Below are 24,626 nucleotides of genomic sequence, written 5' to 3' on the forward strand. Positions count from 1 at the left end.
AAGTAAAACCAGAAATTAGATAATTGTTCTTTAAACACAAGCGAAGAGAGTTTGAGATATTTTTACACGAAAAATCGGGCTATGAAGACCTATCAAGCGCAAACGATCCACAGTGCTTCCATCATCGGCATTTCGTTATTTTGATAAGGACGAAAAGCGACGAGTAAAACTGATAAAAATGGAAGTCTTCCATTATATTTTTGTAACATGTAAATCAAGTTACTTACGAACGAACCCCTGACAGACATTTTTTTGAAAAAAAATTCTTCATTTTTCACAACGAAAACATCGATCTACTATCAATCTGCCAAAGCCAGCCTTACCCCACCCCACTGAGAAAATGTTCTCATGGTTACGTTTGTTTGAAATAATTGATCTGGGACATTGTTATTCAAAATGGCGGCAATTAGGAGGAAGGTACATAAACTTTTTTGGGAATAATAAAAGTGATTTCTTCCACAATTTTGCTGCTACAATGCCGGAGGAAAGAACAGAAGACGCAGACACTAGCAATGTTGGTGAAGAAGAAGGCGAAGAAGAGATTCCGTCGGACATAATGCCACTTTTCTTTACGAGTAAAACTCAAGAAATATTTGGCTGCAAGGGCGATGAGGATGTCACAGAAGAGAATCCACTCAAGCTGATCCCAAAGGAAGTAATCCTTCAAGATTTTAAAGACAGGGCAGCTGTTTCAGATTTTCACCCAGTTAAGCAAATCGTTTTGGTAAGTTTTTAAGTGCAAAGCTGGAGCTAAAACGGCACCACATGTAATTCTATTATGTACGACCTCATCGTGATCGTGCTAAGTAAAGGTTGTTTCTCTGTCTATATGGCAGGATACCTTTAGCCTCACTTTGCTGACCTGGGCATATCCTGGATCGGTAATGGAAGCCTGAGGCTCACAGTCGCTGAACATAAGCTTGATATGTTTTAAGACAACCTATTTCAATCCATTTCATTTTATATGGAATTGATTGTTTTCAGTTAAATTTCTATCATCTCTCTCCTATTTTTACACAAATTGGTAAAAAGGTAAAATCTGCATATGAGCCAAGTGGCCCATTAGGCTGGAGCTTATCCCGGTTTCTGTGGAATGAAGCGACTAGGAGTATTTCCACTCCCCCCTGGGAGGAATGCTAGTCCATCACGAGGTGACCTCCAGCATTTATTTTGCCAGTACCCATTTATACTCCTGGGTGGAGAGAGGCACTGTGAGAGTAAAGTGTCTTGCCCAAGAACACAACACAATGTCTCCAGCTAGGGCTCGAACCCGAACTGCTGAATTGGGAGTCATACCCACTTACCTAACCATAAGGCCACCATGCCTCCACACAGTTGTTACATAAAAGGAGCTTAATATTATGTTGAAAGTTCTGGCTTTGAATTAAGACCTCCCATCCTCTCAGAATTTTCATTGACCTTCCATAGGGTGAATGTGGATATTTTCTGGAAGGCCACTGAATCAGGGATCCATATTCGCAGTTGTCCGGTCATCAGTGATGACTGAAAAATTATAAAGACAACCAAAACAATATGCAAACTTGTCTGCTGGACGATTTAAGTTTGACTCTATTTTCTTTAATTTTCTTCTGAGTTTCATGCATTCTGTCCACTTGTTTTTCATTTGGATGGGTGGGTGGGTGGGTGGGTGAGTGGGTGAGTGGGTGAGTGGGTGAGTGCATGAGTGAGAGATGTATGTATGTTACACCAATCAGATTGGGTCTACTATAAACAGCCAATCAAATTTCTTGTTGTAAAGGTAAATGGTATGTGAGAAGATTTGATCCCGATAGAGTTCAGAACGGCCATATTTATTCTTCTATAAAAGAGGAGGAAGTATTCACATATTGGGTTTACTTCGACATTTTCTGTGGGTTAGGCTAAGGATTTTAGTTAAATGAACGAGATGAACCTTGAGGTTTGAAACAGTTCGTGAGTTAGTAGTATGCAAATGAACGGGATATTTTCATTTTTAGTTACAAAGGAATAAATTCAATCAGAGGTCACGAATCGTTGCTTCTAGTTCTTAGGACATGTTTTAGAGGGGACGAGACTTTAGATTTGAAACAGTTCTAACGTTTAAAATAGTAAGTGCGGGTAATGATTGTTTTGTTCTTGTTGCATGCAAATATAACAAGATATTTTTGTTTTTCAGTTACAAAGTGTAATTTGACACTCTTGTTTTTCACAAGGGAGTAAATTCAATTAGAGCGGATGAATCGTCACCACTCTTTCCCACGAGATGTTTGCTATCTTTAGTAACAAATGGTAACATAACACTTTTGTTTTTTATATGGGAGTAAATTCAATTAGAGCTGACAAGTTATCGGCTATTGTTCTCAGGATATTAAACAAAAAAAACTTTCATTTCTGGACGGTTTTTACGTCTCTGCAGTAGCAGTTTAATAGTTTTATTTGATGACATTCATTTCAGTCCGATATTTTTAGAGGTAAAAAGTATGAAAACTGTTGAAATGTTCTTTGAAGACTGTGCGGCACCAAGTTAAAGTGCAATTTAATTAAATCAGACTTTCAACGTGTCAGAGGTTTTTTTCTCTTTCTTTCTATTTTCAGTGAAGTTGTGTTCTGTTGGGTAAAAAGGGTAAACGTTCGACTCGTATAAAATGCAAAAAAGTCTCTAAATTAACTTGAGTATTTCTGAGCAAAAATTCCTCTTGGTGGTTAGAAGGGTTATGTGATCGGTGAGTGAGGGAGTTATGCATGTGTGCGTGTCACACCAATCACAGTGCGGGTTGTATCTAAGGACAAATCAAATTGCCTGTTAGAAAATAAGATGGTATCTACATTAACTTGGCGACACGTCAGATTACTGTAGTTTGTTCAGTCAAACATTTTATGGGTTACTATTTAGCTATCTTACCATGACCGATTTAACATCGCATGTACATCATAAATTCCCAGTTTTTTTTCTTGCTGTACATCACAACCAAAAACACTTGTCGAATTAACCAAATCATTACTGTAAACAGCTCCATGAATGCTCCTATCTCCAACACTTCACACAAAAAAATAACTCTTGCATGCATTGCATGCCTATGTTTTCATTGTGTGAGAGTGAAAACAATCTATACCACAAACAAATCAAGATACTTGGACTGGTGTGATTTAATTTATCCAAGAGATTAAATTTCATTTTCTTGTTGTAGGATTATCAAGCTGATGAACTGCTTGTAGTATATGATCCCTTGTTCAAATATGGTCAGAATTTTTATCTTGCTCTTACAGAGGAAGCCAAGGAGAGGATCCTGAATGTAAGTCTAATGTTTAATTTAACTGCATCTGAGCTAGCATCAAGCCATACCACATCTGGCTATACGTTACTCATGCCAGCAGCATCGGGAGGACAGTCCCATAAAAGAACAGATGGAAATAGTTAACACTTTGTTGGGTTAAGGCTTGCTACCTCTTTATAGGGGTGAAGGGGAATTGGGCCACAAAAAAACAAACACCCCAAAACAGATTCTGGTCCCTTTTGGGAGTTCCCTTCCAAACTTTCAAACGATCACCCCATCACCTTAACATGTGTATGGGAGTCCCTGTGTTATATCAATGAAAATCAGAAGTAGCCTAAGTATACTGTAGCCATTAGAGGCCACATGGCAAAAAGACATAGAGACATGCGCCAATACATTATTTTGAAAATGTTGCATAATCTGTGAGTTATTTCTTTGTTGTGAAAAAAAAGTGAGCTGAGAGCAGGGGGAGTTCAAAATTGAGGGTCAGGGTGTAAAATGTCATGCTCTAAAAAGCATAAGGTTTTCTGAGACTGAGATGTGTGTCCTCTAGACTCTAACATAAAGATAAGCTGTGGTTATATTTTAAGGTATAACACTGTAAATGGATGGGTTTGTTTCTTGATAGCCTCCTCAAGATGAAGTTCAAGATGGAGAAGCAGAGGAAGGAGAAGAAGAAGACTTAGTATTTACACTCAGAAAGTTTCCACGAACTCCTCAGCCATGGCAATCCTTTGGAAGTGAAACTGAAGTGGAGGAAGAGAATGTTACTGAAAACAGACCCAAGGTTAACTGCTAACGATATAATATACTTCCAGGCTGGGTTGTTCGAAAGCCGGTTATCGCTAAGCCATGATTAAAAGTTAACCGGAGTAACAATTTTTCTTCTACAGAAATGTTTTTCACTGCTTACGTTTTGTGTAGTTTGAGATTACTCAAGTTCAAAACCGAAGGACGAACAATATAAACAGAAAACCTCGCTGAAAATGTACAAAAATGAAATCAAAATTCTCGCTAATCCTGGGTTAGCTTAATCGGGCTTTGAACAACCCAGCCCTGATCAATGACTGATATAGATATAGACTGATTGGACAGTGGTCCAGATAAGTGAGGGGTCTCAGGTTAAAAACCTGGGTATAGGAGCAGTGGAAATTGACCTGTTTGAATTCCCTTTTGTAACTCTACCTTGAAACATATCTGGAACCCTGATTAGACATTACATGGTGGCATGAAATCAAGTAAACGAATTTTATTTTCGAGAGATGAAAACAATAATGTATGAAGAAGTGCAGCAAGTGAGTAAGATGTTGTCAACATGCGAAACTTAAATTCATGTAGCACTTCAAGCCAAGGTGTAATTTTCTCTTTATTATATAAGTGTACATGTAGACAAACTGACTCTTTCCGCAAACAGCCACGAATATGCAGGAAATAACATAATCAATATTGTCACTAGTGAGGACATGGAAAATTACACCACTCAGGGCCTGGATGTAGTTTCATATATGAATTTTACGAGTGGTGTATTTTTCCAGTAAAATACTCGTGTCTGTATGTATTGTATATCAATGTAACTTTTGCATGATAAATTTAAAAATTCATTTTATGTTTGCTACAACATGTTATGATCAAGTCACTGTTTTAGTGTAAGTGCATATGCATGAAGTACACATTTGAAATAATATTTATATGCATGCTAACTTTTGTTTTTCCCCTCAGGTCAAGTTTAGGATTTCAAGAAAGAGGCGTGAGTTTGGAGTGCCTGTGACATTCAGTGATCGAAATGTGTGCGATGCTAAAGATGGCTTTGTAGAATGCCCTTCATATGACGATGATGGCTATGGACTCCTGAAGAAAGAGCTTGACAAAGGCATACAGGTAGATGAAAGTGATTCACTTAGCATAATATAGAGTTTAAGAAATAGAAAACATGTACCATGTTTCTATCAAGTTTTAGTATAAATCTACTAGCATCTCATCACGAATGTCATTCTCTGATTGGCTATGCAGTTCACTATCTATTCTGTGATGGATAGTGAGTAGCATAGCAGTGTGCCCTTATTAACAAAATTATGGCTCATGCTTCGTGACGTTTTCAAAGCGTCTGTGAAGAGGATTAAGATAAAGTTTTGAATGACTAGTAGATTTATGCTAATTATTAATTATTAGATTATTCACTCTTGATTTCTATGTGTGACAGTTGACTTGGGCTGCGCCCTCGTCAACTATCACACGATAGAAATCTCGAGCTCATAATCTAATTGTTTAATAGAAACAGGAGCTGACAGGCGAGTGTTTCCACAACTTTTTTGAGTTCTCCCAAACTTTCACAGGTGTTTTTTATTATGCAATTAGATTAAGAGCTCGAGATTTCTATCGCATGATAGCTGATGATGGCGCAGCCCTCGTCAACTATCACACGTCAGTCAGACATGTCAGTCTCTTACTTTCCAATGAATACAAAAATGTAACAATAAAACCAGATGTTTCACTGGTTTATTTTTAATGGTACAGTATTTGTTTTGCGTGCCTCACTTCAACTCTCAAGAACTGAAATTGATGCTATTAAATTATTGGGACTGGAAAGGCTAAGCTAAAAAAAATTGTGATAACCGCTTTCGTTTCCATTACCGCTATGTTCTGCTTTCACATTTGCAGTCACAAATAACAAAATTAAAATATGCTAAGTAAAGTTTGATTTATATCAAATATAAAGAGTACAAAGCCAATTGCAATTATTATAATTATTATAATTATGTTTTACTAGTCTGTTACTAGTTGGCTAATGGTCTTGAGACCTCTAACAAAATTACATGTAGACAACCTTGTCCATTTCTTTTTCAGGCTGTTCCATTATTGACAGACATAGGAAATCAAACAGAATGGTAGGATATACATTGTACCATACCCAATAATAGTTTGTAATCAGATACCATTGTGCAATCTTAAGAAGGCTGATACAAAGCATAGACTGAGTAAATGATAAATTCATATAAATTATGCTTAAGGTAACTCTGCGTTTGAGCCTACTGGCAAAATAGGCGGCACTTATCTGCAGCTTCCATTGAATGATGTGACTAGAAGTATTTCCATTCAACCCTAGATGGGATGCTAGTCCATCACAGAGTTTCACCTTCCATTTAACCTGCAGTGTACCCATTTGTATACGTGGAGGGAAGAAGCACTCTGACAGGTGGTGAATGGTCCTTCAAAAACCATGGGTCTCACTAAATTTTAGTCAAATTTCATGGTTTTGCAGTCTTGTTTTCTCGACTGCATCTTGTGCTCTCTTGTTTTACAAAGCTTTCTTGAAGTCTTGATTTTTTGCAAGGCTTAAAAGGTCTCGAAGTCCTGGTTTGTTTCTTTGTTTGTTTTTATAAATGATGTCTGGACGTGTTAGAGTCTGAATGTATCTTGCTCGCATATAAAACTCTTTTAAGTCTCGGTCTCACAATTTAAAAAGTCAAAATGTCTTGGGTTCACGAAGAAAAACACTAATCTTGCATTCTTTCAAAGTCTGACATTTACCATTTGCTACTCCTACTGTGAGATGAACTGTCTCTTGCAAGAACACAACACAATGACCCTAGCCAAGGCTTGAACCTAGACAACTCAGTCAAACGTCCAATGCACTAACCATTAACTACATGTAAAGCCACTGTGCCTTACATCAAATGGAACTTTTAAATATTACGTGTCCAGGAGATGGCTGCTTGTAAATACAGCTGCAGTGACATTTTTAAGTGAACGATATGACATTAGAGTGAGACAAAATACAAGCAGTTACATGTAAGTTGTGTCCTTCATTAATGCTCCATTATAGGAGAAAACCTTGTAATGCTGTGACACAGTACGTGGCAAGAACTGTTGAAGAGAAATCCAAAGAAGAGCTTAAAAGAACAACTGCTGATATAATCACTTTTATTGAGAAAGTTACCCCAAGGTAAACCATGACACTAAATTATTTTAATAATCACTTGGTGTTCAGAATAATAATGTGGCTCTCATAATCATTGACAGCCATGACAATAACTATTAGTAATAGTAATTGGACCGAGTGGAGTAGAATTCAGGGAGTAATCGCACAAGTCCGATTTGAAATTACAAGCATGATTACTCCCTGAATTGTAGGACACAAGGTCCAACTACTAATCAATTGTATCTATAACAAACTTCAGAATTAAAAATGTCTTAAATTGAGAACTTCTTTTGAGCAAAAACATATGTAGCTCATTTCATAAGTTGCAAAGAAAACCATTAAAGCGCCCGTAATTGATATGTGAATCATGTGGGTATTCAATTACAGGTGTCCAATTACAAAAGGTTCAAATTGGATACCTGTAATTGGACACGCACATGATGGCGCACCGATTACATGACAAATAAGCACATGGAGAACCGATCACAATTGAGAATTTTGTTATAGATACGATTAATAACTATGATTTATTGTCTACCAGAGGTGAATAGTAGTAGACATCAATATACAGTTAGCCAGATCAATTGTCACTTGCTGAAATAAGTTATAGCTAATAATGAGAAAGGTGTAACTTTTGTCATCTCAACCTTGCATAAGAGAAGTCTCTCTACTCAACCGTGTGCATTGGAGGATACTGGTGGATGCCCTCTGTTCTCATGGGGGTGATAAGGATCAATGATGTCTACTCAGAACAAGTGTTTTGACCTTTCATTTCCCATAGAATTTCTTGGCTTGTAAATATGATAATATCATTTTTTTGTAGAACTTTCCTTATAAGAGACCAAATAAACTCATGTGTTGTCAATGATGAACTTTTTGCATCAAGAAAACAATGATGGCCAGGGCTGTCAATAAGTTTTGAGTCACCTATAGCCTTGTTCTCCACATCCGTAGCAGCTTGTTACTTTGTGGGTGAATCCTATCAACAACCGGCAATTTCACCTGTAGCTTCCGTTTTCTTTTTTGTCAACAATGACAAACTGGTTTATGTTCATTTGCAGGTTTGAGCTGGCTTTACAGCAGAATGAGATATTGGATGTGTTTTATGATGACTACTTATCCCTGGCAGATGATGAAACTACTTTTGGTGCAAAATCAGACAACTATTTAAAGGTTTGTATCCAGTTGAATAATAAGGTTACTTCATTAGACCGTGGTCCTGCCTACATATAATACCTGCTGCCTTGTACGCTGTTACAGATTGACTATATTCTCTTGTATGTTGTCACTATTTTAAGGCATAATTAATTATTGGCAACTCACAACTTGACCAGTCCCCAGTTTCAATATCTCAGTTGGTAAAGCACTGCACCAGGTCATAAATTTAAATTCTGTTCAAGCCTGAATTTTTCAGGCTTGTTTTCCCAACTATTTAAGTTGTATACATAACTGGAATGGCCTTTTTGCTTGATAGGAATACCAGTCCTTTACTGATCTTCAGTACAGCAAAGAGAAAACAATCACATACATTCAGTGGCATCCTGCTATCAAAGGTATGTAATGAAAATAGATATAATATTATTGTTTTAAACTTTGTTAAGCAGTGTTTGGTTAAAAAACAGTATTGAATTTAAAATAAATTGTTTTTCACAGGGATTATTGCAGTTTCTTGCGGTGAAGATCTCTCATTTGATGACAGAGTGGATCATTTTTCTCGCATTCTTATGACATCGTCCCTGGTTCTGATCTGGAGTTTCTCAGATCCAATTCATCCCCTGGTATGTGTTTACTAAATGTACAGTTAAACTTAAACCATTCATCAAACATTTCTCGTCTTGGTTATATTAGTATTAATGATAAACATTTAAGCAGTGCTTTCAAGAAGCTGAAATTGCGGGCTGGCTGCCCTGACTCAGGATGCAGCACCCATCAGAGAGCAATGTGCAAGGCTTAGCATTTCCTAAAGGACAGTCATTCACAGACTGAGATAACCCTATGTGTCTGTTGCAACTACTCATTAAATTCTTGAAGCAGCCATCACCAGTAAACTGGGGTGGATATAGAATTTTAGAAAAGTGGATTCAGTGGTCCCCTGTGCCTCCTTCTGCTGGAAATTTTTTAAAATTGAGATCCTTGGCATGTAATCATGTTACTTTTCATTAATTTAGGGGATTCAACAAACTCCCCCTCAAAACCCCTTAGATCAACCCCAGAGTAAATCAACATCAATCCTAATGGTTTAATTAATTTTCAAATTTTTTACTGAATCAAACATTTTACATTCTCTAGTTGTACATGGTCTTCCTTAAGACAGTGAAGGGCCTGTGACAGTTTTTAAAAATCCGTAACTTCCAAGCCTTGGAACTCAGACTGATTTATTTCTAATTTTGATTGATTTTCAGGCATTACTTGAGGCTCCTGATGATATTTTTTCCTTCAAGTTTAATCCTTCTGATCCAAATATCATTGCTGGAGGGTGCATTAATGGACAGGTAATGTCATTTAATATTTCCCTACCCTCCCTGCATGATTAACATATAGTTTCTCCCTGCAAAACTGACTCACCATTGAACAGAAAGGTGATGAGAATAAAGAAAATTATCAATGAGGGGATACTGAAGCTTTCAGAGTACACCAAGAAGTACAACTGGTCATCTAGATGTACTGCAAGTTTAATTTTAGTCTTCATAATTTTTTCCTTGCAAATATGATTTGGTTGTTTTCAGGGCTCGAAAAAACCTTAAATTCCAGCTTGCCCAACGGACAAGTACAAAATGTAGCTCTCAAATTTTGCTCGTCGTGGGCAAGTCTTAGTTGGCTTTTTAATGATATAGTTGACAGACAACTTGCCTGATTCCTTGCTCATCAGTCAAGTGAGAATGAAAAGTTATTTGCCTAGAGGGAAAATGTACTTGTCACAGATGACTGGAGGACACTTTTTTCAAGCCCTTGATTTTGCAATGCTCTGTTTTCATTTTATTTAGATTGTTTTATGGGACATCACAAACCACAGTGATAGATTACGCAGTCACAGACAATCTCATGGCCAGAGCAAGAAGAATTCCATGAATACTTTGGTGAGAAAAACAGCTGATGAAGAAATCTGAAAACCTTTTTTAGGGTTGTTGAGATCATTTATTTTCAAGTTGAAAATTAGATTTTACTAGAAGTGAACACAAGAAATATCATATATTTGAACTGCAGAGAAAGGTATGAAGACATGACTGACCATCGCAGTTATACAGGTACATTACAAACTCACAAAGTTGCGAGTGACCAGTTGGTGGAGCATTGCATCAGTATCACAGAGGTCACGGGTTTGAATCCCATTCAAGCCTGAATAATTTTTTTTCAGGCTTTAATTCTGCAACTACTTAGTTGTGTGTATAACTACAATCATCAGTCATATCTTCCGTAGATTTAACTCAGTCTTCAATTTCTGTTTGACATCAAATCAGAGTGAAAATAATGAAAACACCCCCCTCCCACAAAAAATTCCCACTTTCATGAAACAGTTTTCCTAACAAGAGTCTTCAGTTGAAATTTCACCTCTGGTGCATGCTCTAGAAAATTGCATTAACCCCCTTTAAATAATAAGATTACATTAAGAACTTACATGTAGGGAAACTGTGTATCAATTTTAAACAACATTCTTTTATGTAACCTTACAGCCTGGATTTGAAGATGAATCAAGCTTTGATCGATCACCCATTATCAGATATTGTGCGGTGTCTTCAATTGAACACAGCCACAAAACAGTTGTCTCAGACATCATATGGATTCCTGATCATATGGAGGTATTAATAACTGTCATTGTTTGTTTGTGAGTCACCTGTTGCCTTGATCTTAACAAACTTTTTGCAGATCTGCCAGTGAACTCTGTTCAATAATGGGCGGTCTAACTGGTAACAAGCATACTCATCTGTACCAGGTGTTACAGGGTATGGCCTTTAACAACATCCCTGACTTCATATGACTAAGCTGCTCTGGTTTCTCTTAGATTGGACGCATGGGTGTTGTTGTTGAAAACAAATCACAGCAGTGCAGTCAGTTGATGTCATGTGCTGCAGATGGGTGAGTGAGAGAAACTTTCAGAGTCAAGCACATTATTGTACTGTCCAAGCAGTTCTAAGCTCTATGATGGGTGTGCTCCTTTCCATATTTAAAGGAAACATAATTATGCATGAAGCAGAAAGACTGTATTTCTAAGTTAATTATACTCTACATGGCTCGAAAAAAGTGCCATCCAATCGTGTGGGACAAGACGATTTCCCTTTTGGGCAAGTAACTTTTCACTCCCTCTTGCCCAATGGGCAAGTTGTTGGAAACTAAATCATTAAAATAGCAAACTAAGATTTGCCCAGGACAAGCAAACTTTGAGAGCTACTTGTTCCAAGGGCAAGCTGGAATTCAAGTCTTTTTGAGCCCTGCTCTATACACGCCCTGCGTTAGATCCCCTGATTTATTTCAGGCTCCTTATGTTCTATACAATACAACAAGTTATTGCCTTTTCAATTTTAAGGCAAAACAGGGTCTTAAGTCTTGGTCTCAATTCGAAAGCCAAAAAATGTATTGGGCTTGCAAAAAAAATGCTAGTCTTACCTTCTCACAGTCTTGCATTTACCATTCACGACACCTACTGTGAAGAGGGTCATACAGGGGGGCTCTCTGGCACGGTTCACAAATGGATAAAATTCAGGATCACGGTTAATAGAAATAAAAATTTTGTTTTCCCAAATCACAAAAATAGGCAAGTAAGATACTCTTTTAACAACCTGTTTTTACAACAGAAACAGTGTTTCAAGAAAGCAAAATCACAAATGGTTAAGTCAAGGCTCCATATTGCAAATCGCAAGTCACTCTCCATAGACGACTCTAGCCATTCGGAAAACTTGTGTCTCAAAATCACGTAGAATAGAGTGGTAAAATCACGAATATCGGTTAATAATTCAGGTTCTTCATGGGCCACACAAAACCTTCAGGTCAGGAGTCACGAAGAATAATTTCCTAAATTCACATTTCACGAAAAATAAAATCAGCTAATCACGCATCACAAGAATACCCCTGTACGACCCTCAGTGAACATTGTAGACTAGTGGGATCTTATATCTTCTTTATAAGGGAACATCAAATGAGAAACAGAAAACACGCTAGGAAAAATTATATTGGCCACAGGAAAACTGAAGGCAAAGGGATTTTGTCATTCTGTCACATCTTTTCACCTCTTGATTGACTTCAAGGATCCCAAGAGAGAAATAGGGAATAAAAGCAATATTACTTTCTTCTGATTGCAGCAAAACAGCTTCTTTACAGAAAACCTATGTGTTTGTGTTTTGATTTCAGCACTGTCCTTGTTTGGGACACCCGCCCTAGTAAGTCTGCGGCACCTGCACATGCAGCTGGTCAAAACCCAGCTGGAACTCCTCCTACATTTAAACACTTGGATTTAACATGGAAGCCTGTCCTTAGGGTAATGTACATGTCATGGAATTTTGTGTGTTTTCAGTGCAGTAATACATTACTCCAAATACTTCCATCCACAGGGGTTTCTTTAAGGGCTGGGCACTGGGCATATTGACCGGCTGTGAGGATGATTTTGCCCACCTGCTTTGATCTTCTAGAGGAAAGTCTTCTTCATAGAGAGGTTCAGTTCAAAAAATTTTGCCCGCCTGTGAAAACCAGTTGCCCTCCTGCTGTCTCTTACGTGGTGTGGATGCCACTGTTGGCTCTTTTAGGGCTGTTTTTGACCATGCACCAAGGGTATTCAAGACAGGATAACAATGCTTTCACCCATCGAACTATGCTTTACTGCGGCATCATAGAAGCCTGAGTTATTAAGAATTTCTGATGAAAACATGCATGTGCAGCATACTATGTATAGTGACAGTGTCTGTTGAAATTTATGGTCAGAGATAAGGGACCACAAATTGATGCAAAAAGCAAGTTAGAAAATGTGCAAGTGCATGTATGGGGCATGATTTGAAAAATTTATGTACAGCAAGGCTCATTAGTATGTATGATGGAGCTTGTTTTCCTTTTGGTGGTGTTTATTGTTTATTTGTAACACTGCCTGGTCCCAGAGATTTACTCTCAATAGAACTTGTTTTAGAATTGCATCCTCTGGAGGCCAAATAGAGCTTTGAACTACACCCACATTGGTACCAGTGCAAACGTACTTATTCTAAATTATGCTGTTACAGAGGTTGCTAATGTTAATGATGTACAGTGGCAATGTGGTTGTTTTGACTTCAGGTGACTGTGTCTCATGTAACGGGTGCTGGTGAGTTTGGACCAAGTGTGTTCAGCATTTCAGAAAGGCAAGGCGCAAGAACAGCAGGTGGTTAGTAAAATAAACTATTGTTTGATGTCTTTCAGGAGTAATGCCATTCATAGCCTGTGTTGTGTATAGTCTCCCATAACCCTGTGAACAGGGTCTCTAGTAGAGGATGGGAGAAAAGAAAGCAGGAGAGAGACAGAGAGAGAGAAGGGATGCTCCAACCACCACCCAATTCTCCTCTTGGCCACTTCACTCTCTGCCAGCTCCTTCTCGGCCTTTCCAGCTGCGGTCAGACCCTTCTAGCTGGAGCCTGTTCACAGGCTAGTCTCCCGTGCACTAATTTATCCAATAGGTACAGCCATCTAATGGTTTTAGTGCCAGAATCTGGTCAGAACAACCTTGGGTGAGCACCTGCCACATCTACAATGGAACCCTGTTAATCCGGTCATCCACACACCACAAAATTCTGGCCTTAATGGGGTGGCCGTATTGAAGTGGTTCTTTAAATAAGAAAATTATTGACTGGGCTTTTGTTTGGGCCAGAATAAAGTGGCCGTAATATCAAAGTGATTGCATTAACAGGGCACGTAAGGTGGGGTTCCACTGTAGTTATTATGTTGCATTCTTGGACAATATACTTAACTCATAACTCTCACAAAGTAACTTATAGAGGTTTACAGAATACCCAACTCTTTAATTTTAACAGCAAAATCAAGTGAAGAAAAAGAGGCAGGTGGGATATCCAATATATCCTCCAGTATATCTAAAGGCAGGGACCAAGGCAAACCTCTGGAGAATGTCAGCTCCAAGTTTTTTATTGGTACTGAGGTGAGTCTTCAGTCAAGTAGTGTTATACACTCATTAGGGTAAAAAAGGGGAATAATCCAATATTATTTTACAAAATGTGTCTGTCCAGAATATTTCCATTCCCTCATAGACGGTTTTTCTGGTTTGACTCTCCCTCCCCTCTGGAAAGTTCGTTTAGCCATATACGTTCATTTAAACAGTTTGGTTTTTGAGAACTAACAACATACTCAACCCACATATGGCACCGGGCCAGAATAATTATTGAACCCAGGCCACACTGGTGGGAGGCAAGCGCTCTCACCACTGCAGCATCCCTGCTATCTGTATATCTATTTCTGTAAAAATTGTAAATATGCGAGTCATAATAATAATGAAGTTGTAAAAGAATGTGGATGAAACCTCGAACTCTATACATTTAGTGCCTTGTTTTTTTCTTTTTTCTTTTTTCATTCATTTAGCAGTGGATTTTTCATTTGAAATGATGGCGCTTAAAAATTTTTGGTCGGGTTTTTTCAAAAATTCTGAGTATACGATGGAAGGAAATACTCAAATTTAAATATCCCTAATCCAAAAACCTTTTTACATCAAGGGAAAAAAACTGTTTTGACAATGAAAGAGATTTCTCTAGTTTCTTTTTCTTGTAATTCGTCGGGAAATAAGAGCGTTTGTTAAAGAGGCTCTCGGGGTAGAAGTACAAATACGTTTGTCTCAAGTGATTTTGTGTTGATTTTAGGAAGGTGACTTGGTCTACATGGATTGGAAACCTGAAAAGGATACAGACAGCGGGAAAATAGTTTGTGAGTATGGCTTGAGTACATCAGCTTTTCTTGGCTTGTTGCTAGTTATGTGGCTATTCTCTGTGAGGACGTAAATGGCAGTCGAAATTTTAGCCGTTTATCAGGTGTCTTTTGAAATTTTGGCCATTTGTTGGATGTCAAGCAGGATTCATTGTGTCCGTGTGTCAGATGCCAGTTAAAATTTTGGCTGTTTCTCTATTTTCAGTAAGTTTTAAATAATTTAGTAGTTGAATGTCATATGTTGTCAGTTGTCATATGACCCTTTTCAGACCCCCTTTTTGGCTATTTACAGTAAAGCTGAAATTTAACCACTGCTTCTGGTTTGTCTAGACTAAATTTCAGTCTAAATGGTGCTTTTAAGACAGTACAGTGTTGGTGTAATTTTTCCTGCTTTCAATCAATCAGTCAATATATAAACTTTATTAAAGTGTCTAAAACTTCTAGTCAGCCCGGAGGCCGACTAATCGTGGACACTCCCAATAAAAGTACTAATAAATTAAGTTAAGCTAAGTTAACTTCCAAAAGACGTTTAGTTTACTTTTCTTTGTAGCTCCCCGACCTGAGCAGGTGTGGGCAGCACATGATGGTCCCATCACCACCCTACAGAGGTCGCCATTCTTCAGAGATATCATTCTCACTGTTGGGGGATGGACATTTGCAATTTGGAAAGAAGGCGTGACGGTAGTAGAAGTGTTTTTATTGTTTGAACTAAACGATGAGTACCATTGAATAAATGTTCCTGTCTGGCTCGAATGACGAGCAACCATTCCAAAATTCTGCAACGAACGACGTTCCAATGACGGACAATTCTCTTAAGTGGAAAATTTACGTTGTGAGTGACTCGAATGATAGGGTTGTTCTCAAAGCGTCCCATTTTCATGTATCAGCGACAAGCACTTTGCTAAAATGGTAATACTTACAGTTTCCCCAGTTAACACTTTGGTACTGATCAATTCTCTAAGTAAAATTTTGTAAGTAAACCATCTGCTTTTTCAGTTTAGTAGATACACACTAAGCATACCTCATATGGTATATATAGATACCTGTAGTTTTTGTCATTGGTACTACTATCCTGCTCTGTTTTGTTCTGTTTGCAGAGTGGACCACTTCTTCAATCAGCGAGTCATCTTATGAGACTAACACGAGGGCACTGGAGTCCCTCAAGACCAGGTACAACTACTGCTATGTTACACGTCACAAAATAAACAATCACCGGTCATTTTGGATTTGCGTTCGAGGAAAACTCGGGCAGGGGAGTTATTATGATGATCGCGGTAACATCATTGTTTTTTGAAAAACTTCGTTTTCCAAATGTTTTCCGTCCACATTAAAACAAAGCTGGCTTTTTCGAATTCCTCCGGTTTGAAGAGCGTTTTCGAAAAGCTTCGTATTCGTGACGGATTAGAGTGGACACCTAACCGTAGAAATAAACCTCCGTTTTCAAATTCCTCCGGCGTATTCCTTACAATACTCACTTTGGAGGGTAGTGTGGACGTGTAGCGATAATTCTAATGAGCCATAAGGTTTTTCCGATAGCCTGGACTAGAACAGACAAACTTTTACTTCTTTTTTAAATTATTTCTTTTTTTTTTTTGCGTGAAGTTAGCACTGCATAAATTCATCATTCATTACAAAGCCTTCTCTTCCCTTTTTAGGGGTATTTTTCATCACGAAGACCGATGGAAATGTAGACGTATGGGACCTACTGGACAGGTGATTAGCCTCTATTTTCTCCTTACAATCTCAGTAGATTTTCAAGCATCCAGGTAATGAGATTAAAAAAAATCATCAACTAGGAATTACTGTTTTGATGCATCACCAAATTCTCAGAATCCATTTGAAGAGAATTCATTGAAATGACTAAGGAGAATTTGTATTCAAGTTGTTTTGTTGTTGTCAGGTCGCACGAGCCTTCCTTGACTCAGAACGTTACTGCTGCTCCCATCACCACAATTTCACCTCACCAGGTTTCAAGTAAGTGTGACAAAGGGCTTGTATGAGTCTCATATTCAAACATTCTACGCGTAAAAAAGCCAAACACATGTAAAAATACAAAGAGTACCACACAAAAGTACTGCTCGATTGCTTCAATACCAGTGGTTGCTCACTGGGGCTTTCCTGTTCCTGAGCATTGTACTCTAAAGTTGCATGCAAATTGAACTGAACTAGATCTACAGCTTTAAAATGTTTTATAGTAAAAGGTTGTTTTTTTCATTAACATGAAAGTTGAGTGATAAAACTCATAATAAACAGGGATAGTTTACAGTTGACGCCCCTTGATCAGAAACGTGCAAGCGTGTTCATCGGATTTGCCCTTACTCAAATTTTCCTTATGTAAGAAAAAAGTTGCGTTTTTATTTCAATCGTCCAACTGGCTTATGGGAATTGTATTCAGTATCAGTATTGAATGCTGTCTCCGTAGAGATAATGTCGTTTTTAATATGTGTCCTTTGTCAGCTCTAGCGTTTACTTCTCCCTAGCTGACCATCTTGTTTGTTTGTTTATTTGGTTACTTAGGTAAACAACAGCTGCTAGCTGTAGGTGACAGTATGGGGACACTGCATGTGATGGAGGTTCCGTGGAATCTCAGGCACCCATCAGCTAATGAGGTGAACTCTCTTTACTGATTTCCCCACATTCTCTGTAATATTATTCTTCTCGGGAGAAGTTAGTTTTTCGGTCTGGTTTATCTTGATCAGCTCCCTTGTCCACATAACATATATTTCATATCAACAGCATTTGGACACTTTTCCCCCAATTTTTCCCTCCTCCCCCTCTACACTGTTTTGTTCCCTGCATGAAAGGACATCTTCGGAATGGGGACTTTCCTGTGTAATTGTCAGAACTCATAACAATCAATTTTTCTATTCTTTAGTTTTCGACGGTTTAAGGTAGCTCTGAAATCCCTCCAAAGAAAGTCGCGGGGCTTAAGGTTAAAATGGAAGGAGCTTTTTTCAGTCTACACTGTGGCAATAGTAAGCTGTTACACCAAGAAAAAAGTTTTTGATACTATTATTTTTGCATCAACTGTATCACAGTGGTAGTTTTACCATTTGCTTTCAGCGAAAATAGCGCACTGATAAAGATTAAGCTACAGTCGGTTGAAGTATTGCTGTTTTTGACGTTTGTTAGGCAAATGCTATGGAGAACTTCTTCGAACGAGAAGTAAAGCGACTTGCTTTTGTGGAGGAAAGAATGAAGATACGAGAACAGGAAAAGAAACAGCTGGACGCTGAAGAAAGCAAACGGCAACAGGTTAGTGATAAAACCAATGTACAAAACTACCTTGAATCGAATTAGACATTAAAATAATATTTTACTAAGATATAAATACGCCAAAGAGACAGTAATAATCTAAAAAGAAGCAAGGATGGTTAATACTGGGCGAAATTGAGATGGATTACGTGTTGTGTTTTTGGACGACACTGTATGTTGGGGGCAATCTTGCCAACGTACTCGAGATAACCCAGTCTCTTCGCAGCCGTTATCTGGGTCGTCACCCAAATGCCTCTCTTCAGTGTTTGTATGTGGCTGGGACCGTTACCAAATGTCCGTTAGCGGAGGTTCGACTGTATACTGTTTAGTAAAATTCACTTATTTTTTTTTTCTTTATTTTTGTTGAATGCAACAGGAGGGTAAACGTCAAGAGGAGAGTGACGCAGATGTAGAGGTCCGACAAAGAATGGTAAGATTTAGCGGGTTCTTGTTACTACGCTTTGTGATTGGTTAAAAAAAAAACCCTCGCGACACCTACTTGACCAATCAGATACAAGACCAAACCATACGCGTGTGGGTCACACGCGTTTCCCGCCCTTAAAACCAGTCACGTGTATTCGCTTCGAGTGCTCATTGGTTCATCAGATTGTCTTCGTTGGTTCCGATTGGCTATTTAATTATAACTTTTTGTCTCAGCACTGAACTGAAAGTTGCTCTTTTGCAGTCCGTTCTCTTTAGCAATTGCTTTTGTTCTGTCGTCGTCCCCGTTGAAAATACATTTAAGAAGGCTCTCAACGTTTTCCCTTTTGACTATTAATAATAGCTGTTTTTGATGGAATTGTGCGAAAAAAATTAGCATAACCTGCAAAAGATTATCTTGCGTTCAACTGGATCTGAATGAACTTCTGAAATACGTACTTAAATCCCTTAAACGGCTGTTATTAACTTTGGAATATCTCTCAATCTTTTTACAGTTTCTATTTATGCCATGTTTTTTTTAGGAATATCAGGAGTATTTACAGATGGAGAAACAATTACTTGAAGAACTTGGCATAAGAGAAGAATCTGACGATCTTGAAGGAACTTAATATTAACCTGCCAAGCCAAGATTACGAAACGATCATTTTTTGAAAGTTTATGGCAAGATTTTTAGGCTGATAACAAAGAACGCGTTTGGTTACCAAATGACGTTCTGATGTAAATTGTGTATTTTATCAGTATTGCTGTATATTTTGTTTCAATTGTGTGTTTTCAAATCCTTGTCTTTGTGCGTACGTCACCTATTTTCTCTGTTTATTTGTACGCAACCTAATCAAATCCTCGTACTCCGAAATACCCGAAAAGTTTCCGATTATTGTATCAACTAATCAAAACATTGCACGAGCAATTCCGAACTCCCCGGACGTACTCACGTCAGCTTCACGTCATAACATTTCGTCTTGTTGCTTAGCACCTCTTACGCAATCCACGGGTAGCTTTACGTGCTCGTCTTTCTGTGGTGTTGTTTTACAGAACATTTAACCTGTCGTTTGTATATATTATGGTTTGGTTTGTTTTGCATTTCGCTTAACTGTGTAAAACGACAACGTCATGAAGGTTTTGTGAGACTTAAATAATTTTTTATATATAAATAATGTACTTTTTTTGGAGAAAGTCAGTTGTTGCAGGTGCTTTTTCCAATTTGACACCTATCCAGAGATGACAAAACACTGTGTTCCTCAAGAAATGATAATAAAAAATAACCTCGTGAACTTCAACAATTAAACACTGTGTAGCTCTCTTTGTTTTTTAGAACATCGAAGATATTACTCGTTACCTTTCTAATAAAGTTAGTCTTGCGACGTTTTTTATTTATTTATTATTTTAACCTTTATAGTTTCCTGTGTCTACCTGTCTGCCTCATTTAACATTTAAAAAAGAGAGATAAAACGGTTGTGAATTCAAGAGTCACTTTGACTTCACATCGAGGTTCTTTTGTTCTGTTGTTGCTTAAAAGACTAAACTATGACAGGTGAAATGATGCGAGCTTCGCGAGTGGCAATTCTGCAAAGTGCCTAATATTATTTCATCCTTTTTTACTTTCATTGTCAATGGGCCCATCATAACGAAATGGTCAGTCAATAACCAAAAGGTGTCTTACTGTCATTTCATTTACTTACTGAACTGTCCACGAAAAAGTGTTGTCGAAGCGAGTTTATCGTTGAAAATTGGTATTTGCGTTCGCCACAGAAAAGACAGTCATTCTTTTATTTTTTCAATCAACCCTTTTGGGTGTGTAACATTTAAAGTCATTTGGCCGTGTGATTATGCCTCAGGGGAAATTGCAAAAAAATCTAATTACCTTTATGTTTCCTCTCTTATACACATCGGCTAAAAACTTGTGTAAATATCGCCTACTCGAGTGCAGCTCATCCGACTTGTAAATGTATTACAAAATATATCCTCGAATTTGTTTATTTTCCACTTTTTCTATCAGCCTGGAATCGAAACTCACAAACGACCTAAATATTGTAGGGTGTGTTGAAAAGACAAGCGGTTTTTCGCAAGGTTCTGTTCGTTATCTTATTCCAGCATCACATAAGACCACTACACTGTAATCAACCTGACGTTTTGATGTTCTGGTAAATTCTCGAAACGAACATGAGACGGAGTGTACGAGAAAAAGTAAAGAAAAATTACACTTTTAGCTTACGTTTAGAGCCGAAGGACTTAGCTTGCGAATTTTAATGACTGACATCTTTGCGAATGAGAAATTTGACAGAAAAGTAATTGCCCTTTTTTCTTTATTAAGCCAGGTTATGTTTTGCTGTTGGGTTTTGTTAAAGGAGTCGAATTTCGAATCAAGATTTGTTATTTCAGTGATGTTTGACGTGCAGTGAAAGGTTAAATCCGATTTCCGATTTAATTTGCGACGCCGGTGAATTTTCCCCCGATATAAAAAAAAATAACAAAAAGCGACGAAAAATTCTAATTCCCTTACCTTGCGTTATTTTGTGTTTCTTTAATTACGCATGCAATATATCTTCGACAAATTAAAACTCTTAGTGGATATTGCTTTTCTATATTTATGTTAAGATCGGTTCTGTCAGTTGTATGAAATAAATGTTCGATTTTAATTCTTTTCTTGAAACGCTTTGGTCCATACAATGGGTTAAAACAGTGATTATGGACGAGTGCCTATTAATAATTTTCGTCATAACTCGGCCTAGACAAGTAAACTGTCAATGAACATACCATTTAGTTTCCTTTTCTTTATTCAAGACGCGCATACATGGCGTTATAATGAAAAATAAACAGTGTCGTATGAGGCAGGTGTGATTGGGTCGTGCATCTCGCCTTGGCAAAACATTCTGAAGTTTGTGTCGCTCAGGGAAGGCGACACTGTGGCTTAATGGTTTGCGCAGTCTTATCTAACTGTTAAAAATTACAACTACGGAAAAAGATCAATCGTTTGATTTTCACAGTTACATCATCATTGTACATGACTACTTTCAATTCAAGAGTCATCCGATTTGGTTTCCTCAGGCGTTCTGACATTGCTTATTTGTTGATGGTTGATTTTCGATATTGGCGGTGAGACCTTAAAGGGAGATATACAGATATTCACCGCTTTGCTGCGGAAAGCCACTTCATTAATTGGCTGGTTGGCTAAAGTGTGATCGCTAGTAAATCGTGAAATGACTTTATTAAGTTCTTCCACTATCACAGAAGACATGGACGTGATAAACTGCAGCTTTCAAGTCGTGATTCGCTTCCCACATACGATGTCCGCGCGTGTCACGGCCATCATTACGTGCCTGATCAGCGCGCTCGGCTTGATGACTGCTGTCTCGTGCAATACGTTATTTATCCTGGCCTTCGCTCGGACGCGCGAACTCCGCACGTACGCAAACCTATTTCTTGTCAGTCTGTCCTGTACAGACTTGCTAGTGGGTTCCATTGTAGAGCCCCTGTATATAGCGCGGCAAGCTTTTGCTCTATCCGGAACTGATGACTGCGGAGTATGGGTCGCTTATCTGACCATGGCCTTGTTCTGTACAGGCGCCTCCTTCCTTAACCTCACGCTTATAAGCTGTGAAAGGTACGTTGCTATATTCTCACCTTTGAACTACATGCGGCTTGTCACCAAACCTCGCGTGTTGAGCATTATCGGAGGTGTCTGGCTGGCTTGGGTCACTCTAACGTGCGTGCGATTTGCTGGAATACCTAATCGCATCGTTTACCTGATTTGCTTCGCAGTAATCGGCTCGTGCTACGCTATAACAGCTTTTGTATACTTCTTCATTTTCCGTGAAGCAAGGAGACATCACCGACGGATCGTTTCAGAGCAACAGAACTATGATCCGTTCGCACCAAGCGTAGCCCGCGAAACTAAATTCGCCAAGACCATGGCATATATATTTGGCGCGCTGTTAATCTGCTATACACCCGGTATGACAATTCTACTCATTCGCACTATCAAAGGCGATACGCCTCAACTGTTATACAACTTCTATCCGTGGGCTGAAAATTTGATATTTCTTAACAGCTCTCTGAATCCAATGATTTATTGCTGGCGTAATCGTGAAATACGTCGCGCGGTCTTCCGGGTTATTAACCCGTTGACGAGTCAGATATGCCACCGAACTATTGGATCCCCGATTAATGTAGGATATATCGCAGAAGGGAGAACGAACACTCCGAAAACTGATTACGGAACTTGGATTGCCAGAACAAGAGCTCAAGATTCTCCTGTAGCGAAGGACATTGAGATTCAGTCCGTTTGCTCTCAAGACTGAGTCGTTTCACAGTTCACTGCAAAATGTAACTTGAAATAGGGAATATCACGCTGTTAATGATATGAATTCAGTAACATCTATTTAAAACTTAACCCTTAATTCAAGCTCTTCACTCGATGGCCAAAAATGAGAAAAAGTTGCTTACTACTTAGAAGAGTGTTTAATGTTTCTAAATGTCCCCGCGTTTCGCTTTTTCGCGAGTAAATTATTTATTGTAAGAAAAAGTAATTAGAAGAACAGGCGGATACATAAGTTTTATTCATTTTCTCTCTTGCTGTTGGGCGTTAAACAAGCCGACCTAACATCTATCCAATGGCCGTCGAATTTTAATTTAGATTAATAAACGTACGTGCCTTCTTTATATGAAGAACGCAGACGCACTGTTTACTCAAGTTAGAATGAGCTGTATGGTAGAGGTTTGTTCGAAACACACTAATTTTATGAATCGTGATGATTGTCAAATGTTGTATTACACGAAGAGACGGGTTGATTACAATAAGAGCGTCGTGCTCCAATATACGTGCTTTGATGCTGGTGCGATCGATTTTCTCCCCGGCTCGAAAAAAAGAGACTAAAACAGAAATCGTCTTAAGAAATTACTTGTCTTTTCAGAACAAACTGTACTTAACTGAAACGTGGTCCCTAATTTCTGTCCAGCTTCAAATTCTCTTTAGGCCTTTAAAGGACCTACGTCACGGTTTGTACGTCTTGAAAAGGTTAGCCTAAATTTTTCAAGTTCTTCGTTTGTAATCCGTGTTAATCTTCTCCATCGTTAACCATCCTTGATTCTTTATGGTTTATTATTATCTCTAAAATGTTTTTCTATCTTAGGAAACTATTATTTTCAAGTTTCCTTCAATGTAAAGGTAATTTTGTACGTGGCCCAAATACGCTGACTGAGTTCCTTTCCTCTAAAGGAGGTTGTCTGAACTTGAGTTGAAAATCAAGCCGTTATCCGCTAATTGCTGATGAGTTTCTTTATTCTCATTACCTGTCTGCTAGGCAATGTATCGCTACTGTAATGAGAAATAAGATTTTGATTATTTAAAGAATTAAGACTTGCTCAATATGAAAAAAAATCTTTATCCATATTTCAAGTCCTTATAAATATTTTTTTTGAAAAAAATATTTCTCTCATGTTTGTGTCTGTTTCTTTTGCTTAAATCGCGTTCGTTTATTAAAATAAGAGCTTAAAGAGGTTTTTGCTTGTTTTCAATGAGAAAATTTAATTGCACTAGTGCGAAATCTTTTTATGAAATCAACTGTGTTTGTGTTGGCAGGAAATTTACATTGTCATCTTGACCACTCGCGACTGATTGTATGTTAATGCACAAGGAAAAAGTTATGAAGTTTAAAGGCCAAAAGTATTTTTCGGAGCAAAAAAAAAAGCCCAATTTAAGGAAAATAGACATCCAAAGAATTGAAATTTCATTTTGGTTTCATTTTGTGGAGCATTTCTTTTCTCCAACCCATAAGCAACAGTAAGAGGTTTGCATTGAATGCATTTATTTAATCAGCTGCAAATGTACACAGGATACACATATTATTTTAAATAAAAACACTGCTTTGAGCGTGTTC

The 24,626-nt window shown here is 38.0% G+C and overlaps 2 protein-coding genes across 4 annotated transcripts; both read left to right on the forward strand.

Annotated features, from left to right (window-relative positions):
- Window positions 1-325: 325 nt before the first annotated feature.
- On the forward strand, window positions 326-20,035 carry LOC110069373 (dynein axonemal intermediate chain 3-like). Of its 3 annotated transcripts, none has more exons than XM_020776893.2 (25): window positions 326-724; window positions 3,168-3,272; window positions 3,883-4,041; window positions 4,974-5,132; window positions 6,099-6,139; window positions 7,078-7,197; window positions 8,235-8,346; window positions 8,648-8,726; window positions 8,827-8,951; window positions 9,576-9,665; window positions 10,158-10,250; window positions 10,845-10,970; window positions 11,174-11,247; window positions 12,517-12,643; window positions 13,426-13,513; window positions 14,157-14,278; window positions 14,991-15,054; window positions 15,605-15,735; window positions 16,152-16,224; window positions 16,710-16,767; window positions 16,955-17,028; window positions 17,572-17,663; window positions 18,187-18,309; window positions 18,686-18,739; window positions 19,272-20,035. In XM_020776893.2, exons 1-25 carry the CDS (start codon window positions 341-343, stop codon window positions 19,356-19,358), a joined length of 2,760 nt encoding a protein of 919 aa, XP_020632552.2. In that variant the 5' UTR covers window positions 326-340; the 3' UTR covers window positions 19,359-20,035. The 3 variants fall into 3 exon arrangements, with proteins under 3 accessions (XP_020632552.2, XP_089143385.1, XP_089143386.1); XM_089287259.1 differs by having other exon boundaries at window positions 13,426-13,510; XM_089287260.1 differs by lacking the exon at window positions 326-724 and adding an exon at window positions 1,704-2,268.
- A 1,354-nt stretch (window positions 20,036-21,389) lies between these two features.
- LOC110069375 (beta-1 adrenergic receptor-like) lies at window positions 21,390-24,620 on the forward strand. Its single transcript, XM_020776894.2, has one exon. It carries the CDS (start codon window positions 21,948-21,950, stop codon window positions 23,046-23,048), a length of 1,101 nt encoding a protein of 366 aa, XP_020632553.2. The 5' UTR covers window positions 21,390-21,947; the 3' UTR covers window positions 23,049-24,620.
- Window positions 24,621-24,626: the final 6 nt, after the last annotated feature.

Source organism: Orbicella faveolata, unplaced genomic scaffold, assembly GCF_042242905.1.
Source record: "Orbicella faveolata isolate gen_17 unplaced genomic scaffold, um_ofav_v1 contig_14, whole genome shotgun sequence".
Taxonomy (NCBI): Eukaryota; Metazoa; Cnidaria; class Anthozoa; order Scleractinia; family Merulinidae; genus Orbicella; species Orbicella faveolata.

Excerpts from the sequence above, each read along its gene's own strand:
- LOC110069375 (XM_020776894.2), top strand. The coding sequence starts at position 21,948 with ATGACTTTATTAAGTTCTTCCACTATCACAGAAGACATGGACGTGATA.
- LOC110069373 (XM_020776893.2), top strand. The coding sequence starts at position 341 with ATGTTCTCATGGTTACGTTTGTTTGAAATAATTGATCTGGGACATTGT. Across the intron at positions 5,133-6,098 it reads AGCTTGACAAAGGCATACAG|GCTGTTCCATTATTGACAGA; the intron begins GTAGATGAAAGT and ends TTTCTTTTTCAG. Across the intron at positions 14,279-14,990 it reads AGTTTTTTATTGGTACTGAG|GAAGGTGACTTGGTCTACAT; the intron begins GTGAGTCTTCAG and ends TGTTGATTTTAG.